The sequence below is a fragment of the Lactuca sativa genome, chromosome 6, assembly GCF_002870075.4.
Source record: "Lactuca sativa cultivar Salinas chromosome 6, Lsat_Salinas_v11, whole genome shotgun sequence".
Classification (NCBI taxonomy): domain Eukaryota; kingdom Viridiplantae; phylum Streptophyta; class Magnoliopsida; order Asterales; family Asteraceae; genus Lactuca; species Lactuca sativa.
The window spans coordinates 194,433,595-194,444,474 of record NC_056628.2 but is presented as its reverse complement, the minus strand read 5'-3'; the positions used below and the strand labels follow the sequence as shown (position 1 = coordinate 194,444,474).

General features: G+C 31.5%; 1 protein-coding gene across 1 annotated transcript; it reads left to right on the top strand.

The window, feature by feature from the left end:
- The first annotated feature begins 8,063 nt into the window (after positions 1-8,063).
- Positions 8,064-10,257, top strand: LOC111908816 (UDP-galactose transporter 1). The gene is made up of 5 exons (XM_023904615.3): positions 8,064-8,479; positions 8,728-8,977; positions 9,083-9,290; positions 9,410-9,641; positions 9,793-10,257. The coding sequence occupies exons 1-5, from the start codon at positions 8,369-8,371 to the stop codon at positions 10,012-10,014; spliced, it is 1,023 nt and encodes a 340-aa protein (XP_023760383.1). The 5' UTR covers positions 8,064-8,368; the 3' UTR covers positions 10,015-10,257.
- The last annotated feature ends 623 nt before the right edge of the window (positions 10,258-10,880 follow it).

The following is a 10,880-nucleotide window of genomic DNA, read 5'->3' as shown; positions in this document are numbered from 1 at the left end:
CATATTGGGCTTTTGCTTGATGTGAATCTGTGATCACTTGACATTTGTGACTTGTGAGCTTTTTTGGGATCCGATTGGGCTTTTGCGCATCATTATTAGAAGTTAGACCGGTCCATACAAGGTCCGGGGAACTTTAATTTTTTGTTTATAACTTTTACTTGTAATTAATTATACTATATATTAAAATTCTCTACTCTTGGCTACAGTAAAGTAGCAAGGATTTTGGCAGATTTGGTCCACAACTTTTCCAAATATCTCATTGTTTGTCTTTCTTACTTTTGTGGGCAGTTTATGTTGGACAATATTAAGGAATAATGAACTATCTGATCTTTTGGCAGAAATAATCCTTCTTTTATTGTTCTTCTTGTGGTTTTTTTTCCCGTTTTTGTGTTCTAGGCGGTTTATGCTATTTTATGTTCTTTCTCTTTTTTTAATTTGACATGATACCCTACGTGGCTTCCTCCCTTTCCCTTTGTTTCCACCGCCAATCTAAACCAATAAAGATTTGGTTGGTGTCGATCGGTCGGCTCTGCCAACAAAAACCCTCATCCTTTCGAATCCTTCCATCAAAGTCGACTGCTCCACCGCCCATGCTCCAGCGATCGCAAATCCTTTTCTCACCTCGTTCTCTTCAGTCTCTGCGAACCCTAAATCCATACCGCCACCATCTCCAAATACGCTTCGACCGCCACCGTTGTTTTATATATTTTTAGAGTAAAGACGCCGTCATTTTTGGTGTTATTTTCTTACCGACAGGTTTTCCCTTTTATTCCACATTTACTCTGCTCGAATATCGATTTTTTTTAAACAAAGAGAAACATCTTTATAGAATCTAACATATCCCTTCACTATTGACAGCTTTAATCATAGTTGCTTCTATGTCTGTTGCTTTCACTTCTTTGCTTTAGGATCTTCTATCTAATGACACTCATTTGATTATACCTGATGGCAGCCAAAAACAAGCGACTGAATTTACAGGTAAATCATCTCTTTGTCTTTCGAAAAATTTGGCCTTTAGTTTTTTTTTTTTGTTATTGTTAATTTGTTTGTGCTGATGACTCTTTTTGATACACAATTGACTAGCAGGAAAATAGTTGTACCACCTGGATATGTGATGGAGAAGAGCGCAGAAACTAAATATGAAACAGAAGTTGTTACAGTAATTGTTTTGGTTTATCACCTTCTCCTGGAACTGCTGCTGATATAAACCATATTGTGTGTTCCTTATCTATATTTATTAAATCATCTGACTTAGATTCAATTACTATTCTACCCTTATAATTCTAGAAAAATTCATTATTATACATTTATTTGCAAGAATTAAGTGAGCAAGTGTTTACGGGTATCTTGGATCATTTTAGTTTCATACAATTATTAAGCATGCCCTTCATAATACACTTTTTTCTGTGACAAAAGCCAACAGTGCCTAAGGGTATGAAAAAAATATAATAAATAAACTGTATTTTGTAATCTTCTTATTATCAGCTTGACTTGCAAGTTTCTAATATATATATTTTTTGTCATTTTTCATTCAGAAGGCAATGAATGGTTGACAGTTATGGCTAGGAATGGCAACGGGGCGGGTTCGGGGCGGGGCGGCATATCCCATACCCGAACCCGATATTTATATTTGTCCCCGAACCCGACCCGAAACCCGAAACCCGATATAGACCCGAAACCCAACCCGAAAATGGTGGCAGAAAAAATTAGGATAACTACAATGAAACAATTGAGAAATTAAAACCTTACAAATGCTTAAAATACAAATAAGTTCTTAACATAAGTGAACCAAATAGAAATTACTAAAGTCTAATATCGTAACTAAATTCATCACAATAGTGAGAAATTGGGAATACGTGATGGGATTGAAGGTTAGAGTCTTCGGGTGGCTGAAATGGGTAAGAGGGATGAAATCTCATTATATATATATATATATATATATATATATATATATATAAATTTTCGGGTCGGGGCGGGTCGGGGCATGCATACCCCACTCCCTGACCCAAACCCGAACTAAAAACCCGATAATGACCCGAAACCCGATAAGAGTGACCCGACCCGCCCCAAAATCTTCGGGGTTCGGGTTTTCTCGTCGGGTTCGGGTTTTTTTTGCCATCCCTAGCTATGGCTAGGAGCAATTCTACACGTTATATGTAAGATCTCTCATCCTAATACCATATCTCAGTTATGAGGTTATTAAAAAAAAACTTAATCTGTAGCAAAGATTCATCTTTCCATTTTCACAGGGACAGGAGGCGATTTATAAAGAAATTCATTTTCTTTTAATTTCATTCAATTTCAACTTTTATCTATTTGGTTTGGAGTTTCAAGTAACACTCGATCATCATAGGAAAAAGGAACCCCAAAACAGACCATATGTCATTTACATGTAAATAACTTTTTACATATTTCCTTTTGATTTTTTCAATAGGATCAAAAAGCAGTCACTTGGGGATTCAAGAGGCATAGTTCTCTATAGCGCTCATCTCATCACCAATACGGACCATGTAAAAGGTCTTTTACAGGTAAATTATTTGTTTATTTACAGGTAAATTATTTGTTTATTTACAGGTTTACATGCTTCTTGACTTTTTACATATTTCCTTTTGATTTTTCAGTATGATTAAAAAATAGTCACTTGGGGATTCAAGAGGCATGGTTCTCTATAGCATGCATCTCAGCACCAAGTAAGAAAAACATAGTCATCTCTTCCATGTTTAGGAAAACTATTGCTTTATTTTGATTTATTTGACTATATTTTGTTGATATTTTGCAATGAAGTTGCCTAAGTGACAGTAAACTTCACAACAAACATTGGTTAGCAACTCAATAATTTCCATCACTTAAAGCAATTGTAAATTTTTTAATTACATAATTGAAATGTAACACATATTTTGTATAAATATACTCAACTATAGTGTGTTTCTAGTGTTGGAATGGTTCCCTTCTCACTCAATCAATTTCTTATTTTGTTGCAGGTTTAGGATTCTCATGAAACAACACAAAAGGTAAAATTCATTTTAATGAATACTTTTCCAAAAATAAGTCTTTCAATAGCATCTTATTATTCCATTTAATTCAAAATAGCAGCATCACATTTTAGTCTCAACATGTAATTGCAAGGATGTATTCAAAATAGTAGCATCACATTTCTTTGTGTGAGTGAATGAAAGTTGTATGTTACTATGTCCCAATAAACATTTCAGCATCTACTTGCAAAAATATAGTGGGGCCATTTTCTAATGTTTTTTTTATCCCATCACGAATGAAAGTTAAATGTGACTATATGTGCATAACATTACATTTATGTGAGTATCACTGTATGCATGTTGTTGTTTCAGATTAATTATTTATGCAGCAACCATACGATGTAATTTCCTTAGTTTAATAATTTTTATATCTTAATTATGGGACTATTTAAATATGATTTGCATAACCTTTATAGGAGCCATAGGGATATTTGGATGCAATCTTGCTAAGGAGGAGACCATTGTTGTTGTTTTATCTGGTAAAATTATGTGACTTCATAACCAGCTTCATCAAAATGCGCTTCATTGGACTGATGTTTACTGGGTTTTTTTTGCATATCTAAGAACAAAAATAGTAAAATAGGCCAATGTCTTCTCATTTTAATGTTTATCTTTATGTAATTTGAATACTTTTTTCCGCAAAGGGCAATGTCCTTCATTTTTATTATTTCAAACATCAAAATTATAAAAGGGCGGATTGCAGAAAACAGCAACATACTTAACTGTGACTACCAATTAAGACAATCTACTATACATGTACACAAAAACAACGTCTTCCAACCCCCGCAACGTGGGGAGAACGCATCTAGTTACCATTGTACAAGGCTAGATTTTATTATTACTATTATTTTAATTTGTCTATTCCTATTTTTTATGTAGATTAGATGGTGTGTTTTTGTTGTTAGAAAAATATAAATGAACCCATATTTTTTACATCAGCAAATTTATCTGTATCATTTTTAACTGAAACATGATCATCGACAAAACCATACCTTCTGTATTGACGAATTGTCGTCCCTCTACAACATAACCATCGAAGAAACATTATTGATGTGTGAAATCTTTTATCGGCAATTACTTGCTATTTTTTCTACATTTTTTGGACCTAACATAATTGTAGCTCTTCTTTTAAAATTTGGGTATAACATGGAATCAGACAATGTGAAACATGATTACATAGAATCCTCTGATGAATGATTTCATAATCACATCGATTGTCACTATTCCCATGTTCAACCAATGTTTTTTATATTAAGATACACAACCTCCTAGTCATTTTTTGAACATGAACATATTTCAGCGTCCTGCTTTTATATATATATATATATATATATATATATATATATATATATATATCCTCCTTAATAATATCCTCCTTAATAAATAAATGTTTTTTTGCCACATGTCAATCTTTCATTAGTTTTGACAGTTGTCATTTTGTGGTATTTTTAAAATAAATATATCCACTTGTCAATATTTGGTTTGTTTTAATTCTTGACATATATGAAATTCTCTTTATACTTATATATGTAAAATATTAAATATCATATATATGATATTAAATTGCAATAAATACGTTTCTTCTTTTCTTATTTTAAACTTGTATATTAAAAATATTTTCTATTTAAACTTTAATGTTTAATCTTTTTTTTAAATCAACCCGTGTAATACACGGGTCTCACACCTAGTCCTCCTTAATAAATGAAGGTTTTTTTGCCACATGTCAATCTCTCATGAGTTTTGACACTTGTCATTTTGTGATATTTTTGAAGTAAATATTATCCATTTGTCAATTTTTGGTTTGTTACAATTTTTAAAATTAAAGTCATATATTTATATATGTAAAGTATTAAATATAATATATATGATATTAAATTGCAATAAATACGTTTATTCCATTTTTATTTTAAAATTGTACATTAAAAAATATTTTCTATTTACACTTTAATTTAATGTTTAATTTTTTTTAAATCAGCCCGTGTAATACACGAGTCTCACATCTAGTGTGTGTGTATATATATATATATATATATATATATATATATATATATATATAGGGTAAAGTGAATATACCTAACAACCTTATATAAGCTTAGGTACCTAACCTCATCAAACTACGTCATTTTGCATTAATTTTTCATTGCAATCATCCAAGGTTCTTAAACTTCTTCCCTAAACTTGATTTACTTCAAAAAAAATTGCAAATTCATCATTATATTTCTCCTACATCCTTTCATTTGTAGCGGTAGGATATGAAGCCCATCATGTGGTATTCGGTAGAAAGACGTGATGTAAAAGAAAGTTATTGGTGAAAGTCCAAAGATTTTGGAAGTAATCAAGTTATGGGGTTGAAGTTTAAGAACCTTAGACAATTACAATGTAAATATGATACAAATCGATGTACTATTATGGAGTTAGGTACCTAAGCTTATATGGTTGTTAGGTATATTCACTTTACCCATATATATATATATATATATATATATATATATATATATATATATATATATATATATATATATATATATATATATATATATATATATATATATATATATATATATATATATATATATATATATATATATATATATATATAACAAGACTTCGTAAATTTTCTTCGATTTCTTACCATAACAAACTGAAACTGGATAATTTTCCCTTTTTCTTACGAGCAATTTAAACAAAAAAGAAAGGATGGTCTTCGCATTTTTTTAAAAATATTATCCTCATGTACAAACCCGTTTATAATCTTATATTAACAGATTAACACAATATAACTTTTTATAATCTTTTGTAACATATAATGTTTGCATTATATATTTTATTCATTTATTTTGTAATTTTCTTGTATTTTTTTTAAACGGTTGTGTTGATTATGCCCCTATACTTTAGGATTGATAACCTTATACTGAACTGGTTATAGAATAATAAAGAGAGAATCTTTTTGGACTTATGTTTTACTAATAAAACTCTAGAAATGGAATTCTATGAACTAACGCAAATACATAGATGAAGAAAAGGACCACCGACTGACTCCTAACCACAGTTGTACCCTTGTAAGTTTCCGAATATGCTAAACCAACATCACATGCAATTTGTCCACTCACACATATTTCCTAACCTTGGTCATAATCCATTTATGCTCAAATCAACCATCCTTACAACTACACTACCCATTTTTGGAACGTTGAACGGGTTTTATGAAGAAATTTAACTTTTTATCAGCATATACAAAACATCAAATAATTCATAAATAATAATAATAATAATAATAATAATAATAATAATAATAATAATGTTCTGTCATTCGCAAAATACACAATGCCTGATAAATATTTCACATGAAAGTCAAGTCATACAATTAAAAAGAAGATTAATGTTACAAAAAGATCAACTAAACGTATGAAACATTTACTTTAACCCATACACAATGTGGATGTCACATGTATATTTTTGTTGACATGGGGGTCATGTGTACCTGATTTGTTGACGTTGATTCAAATGATTAATTTACGAGTTTATTGCGCAACAATCACTGAGTTATTTAATGTACAATAAATGATTAAAAAAAAAAGTATTAGAAATTATATAAAATTTTGTATTCGCCCCCTTCCTACGTTACTAATGGAATGTTGTCTAACTAAGAGGTGTTAATACACCTACCTTAACACTTTCATCCTTCATATTTACCATATTTGTCCTCTAGACCTTGTTCTTAAAATTTTCACACACAGGCTCCTAACTTTCCTTTTATTTTTTATGACATATTTTTTTTATAGAACAAAGCCTTTATAATCAAAAATTTACATTGGCGTAACGGGTAAACGGATAACAAATTATACTGCTAACTGCCTAACCATATTTGGATAACAAAACTAATTCTTTTAAAAACCATATTCGTAGATCAAGGAGTCATAACATTACTATGTGTGATCTGCTAAACTCTATTGAAGAGCTTCACAATATTTGGTACAAGAAAACCAAAACGCGAAAGGTATACATGTATGTTGATTTTTCATACACACTTTCTCATGCCTTGTCATTTTGCATGAGAAAGCTTTTAAAATAGTCTTTTTCACAGTGAAAACCTAAGTATCCAAGCCGACAAGAGGGAACCCCTATTAGATCGATACATACGTGTTTCTATCATATCCATCCAAAAACAAAAATGTCGGCTAGTATAAGTGTTGACATTCCTTCCATCGGGTCAATCAAAAAGTTCACAAGTCTTTGTTTTTTTGCATAAACTTTGATGCGCCTAAATATGTCAAAGAAAAACGTCCCCAACCAAATCATATTGGTAATTGAAATATGGTAACTCTCTACAATGTATTGCTTGTTTCCCAAAGAGTCCAAGCATGTAAACTCAAAAAGTATAAATGTGGGTTGATTTTTCATGTATGCTTTCTCATGTTTTGTCATTTTGCATAAGATATTTTTAAAACAACCTACCTCATAGAAAACCTAAGTCCCAAAGCCCACAAAAGAAGAAACCCTTGTTAGATCGACACATAAATGTTTCCCTCAAACTCATTCAAAAACTAAAATGTCGGTTGTCTAAGTGTTGACCTTCGTTCTATCGGGGCAGTCAAAAAGTTTATAAATGTTTATTTTTCAAAAGCTAAGACACGACTAAATATGTCAGAAAGAATGTCCCTAACGAAATCGTGTTGATACTTGAAATATGATATTTTTCTACAATGTATTGTATGCTTTCCAAATAATCCAAACATGTTAAAGCGACAAACATGACTCGTCAATGGAAAATAATAAATTAACATAAACCCGTTTGCTAAAATTAAACTTTACACATTGAGGTCCCAAAATACTTTTTAACTGAATAAATAATAATTAAATTGAGTAAACAAGTGATGTGATACAACATGGTATGATCCTTGAATTTCAAAGGAAATATACAAAATAAATCCAAGTATCTACATGAAATAGGGATAGAGATAGTTTGGACCGGATCCGGTTTACGAACGCACTTTTTTTTTGGCAAGAGTAAGATACAGGGAATACACATATAGTATATGTAGGGGTGGGGAGGGGTCTAATGGCGTGAAGAAGAGAAAGCCAATGACGTTTGGGAAAGCGAAATAAAAAAGAGATCCAACTTCCAAGATCATGTTGAAGAAGAGCCACCGTTACACTTCCTCCCTCTAATTATACTGTTTTTGGTTTGCTGTTTCACTTCTTCTCCTCATTCATTCTCGATACAAATATATATATATATGTTAATCGAAAAATTGGGGGCTCTTTTGTTGTTTTGATTTGGATCTGAGCTGGGTTATTGAAAAACCCGATCTGGGTTTGTCTATTCGCAACGTGTAATGGAGGAAACCAGATTGTGCTCATGGACCGTCTTTCGATCCATTTTCGCCATATTTCAGTGGTGGAGTTTCAATGTTGCTGTCATCATCATGAACAAATGGATCTTTCAGGCATGTATCTTTCTATGATCTATTCGTATTTTAGCTATTGTTGAATTTCCTTGCACGTATGTAACTCCAGACCTATAAATTCAATTCATGCTCCCTGTTCCACTACTATACCCTATCTTGCTACTTGTATATATCTAACTTATAATACCACATATCATCAATCTGTAACCATTCTGGTTCCAAATTAAACTAAAACTCTATCGATTTACCGTTTAATTTTTCTGAAATCCTGTATCAATTTCTTCCAGAAACTTGATTTCAAGTTCCCTTTGACGGTATCATGTGTACACTTCATATGCTCATCTATTGGGGCGTATGTTATGATCAAAGTGCTGAAGGTTAAACCACTAATCTCAGTTGAACCTGAAGATCGCTGGAGAAGAATCTTCCCAATGTCGTTTGTGTTTTGTATCAATATAGTTTTGGGGAATGTCAGCTTACGTTACATCCCAGTTTCATTTATGCAAACAATCAAATCATTTACCCCTGCAACAACAGGTTATAAAATATCTCCCTTTCGTGCTTTTATATATTATCGCAAATTTACAATATAAATATGAGCTGCATTTACAGTTGCATTCAATGCTAAATCATTTAGAACAGTGATTTTGCAGTGGATGGTTTGGAGAAAGTACTTTGACTGGAGAATTTGGGCTTCCCTTGTTCCAATTGTTGGAGGGATTCTTCTTACTTCTGTTACTGAACTTAGCTTCAATGCCTTTGGTTTTTGTGCTGCTTTATTTGGGTGTCTTGCCACTTCTACAAAAACCATTCTTGCAGAATCTTTGCTTCATGGCTATAAGTTTGACAGGTGTCCTTCATTCATCATATTTTATATATATATCCGGTCTAATACATGTCAAACACAGTACAACCTGTTCAGTTAATATTTATTGTCACTAATTTTTTTTTTAAAAATTTTGACATCAGCATAAACACGGTGTACTACATGGCACCATTTGCAACGATGATTTTAGCAGTACCTGCATTGCTTCTAGAAGGAGCAGGAGTTATTGCATGGATCCAAACAAGCCCTAATCTTCTTTCATCATTCATCATAATTATAGGGTCAGGAGTCATGGCTTTTTGCCTTAACTTCTCTATATTTTATGTCATCCATTCAACTACAGCTGTCACTTTCAATGTCGCCGGAAATCTTAAGGTATTATCATATCTTCAATCCACTTCACATTTTTCTTTCAGAAGAAAAAGAACACAGTTCCTTAATTTGTGTATCATAGCATCCTACTTTCATTTGAATAATAATATTTGCTATAACTGCATCATTGTTTTCATTTTTTTTTTTTGTAAAGGTGGCATTTGCAGTTGCATTTTCATGGATGATATTTAAAAACCCGATTTCGCCCATGAACGCGTTTGGATGTGGGGTAACGCTTGTGGGGTGCACGTTTTACGGGTATGTGAGACACAGGCTGGCGAATCAACTACCGGGAACACCGCGTACGCCGCGGACCCCGCGTTCTCGTTTGGAAATGGCGCCACTTGTAAACGATAAAATAGATGATAAAGTTTAGTTTTTGTTTCATTGGTATTTTACTTATTACTACTATTTAGGTAAAAAAAAATATTATTATTATTATTATTTACTGGAGTCGTTATATTATTCAGATGTTAGTACGGGAACTAGTGATGATTGATGATGACACAAGGGCAGGTTTATGTGTTTTGCCTTTGAAACACTTTATATGATTAGTATGTGTTCAGGAGGATATGATATAATTTTGTTCAGTATTATGTGTTTTATTACTTTTTAGTGACTTGATGTTGTTCTATGAAAAGTATTCAGATTAAGTATAATGTGGAGTGTATGTATGTATGTATGTATGTATATATGCAGGGCTATGGACATTAAATCTTTAACTTAGGCAGTTTTGCGGTTTTGTTACATGTGACAATTTTTTTGTTGGTTAATGCCCAAAGTTTGTGAAATGTTTTTTTCATTTTTGTCTTTTGTGAAATGTAATAACAAGTGTTCATGGACAAAAAAGATAAAATTTAACAAAGTTTAGGACTTTCATGTCAAAATTAAAAAACATACTTGGGATAAAAATATAAAAGATTTGTAACAAGAGCAAAAACAAAATTATTGTTTGTAGACAAAAACACATAGATTAATGAAACATTAATTACCACTAACTTTATACAATTTTATCCATATTTTGTATTTAATGTTTCGTTAAATATTTAGTTGGTTAAATAATAATAATGAGGAGGTATGTTGTTAAAATGTTACTTATTTTTAGAATTGGAATATTATTTTGGATAAACAAAAAAAGAAATACGGACTATAATTATGGGACGGAAGAAGTATTTTTTATTTGACAAACTTAATACATTAATAAACAGAATATGTGCTGTTCAAAAAAATAAACAGAATATG

Coding starts and splice junctions, on each gene's coding strand:
- LOC111908816 (XM_023904615.3), top strand. CDS start 8,369: ATGGAGGAAACCAGATTGTGCTCATGGACCGTCTTTCGATCCATTTTC. Junction 8,978..9,082: donor ATTTACCCCTGCAACAACAG/GTTATAAAATAT, acceptor CATTTAGAACAG/TGATTTTGCAGTGGATGGTT. Junction 9,642..9,792: donor ATGTCGCCGGAAATCTTAAG/GTATTATCATAT, acceptor TTTTTTGTAAAG/GTGGCATTTGCAGTTGCATT.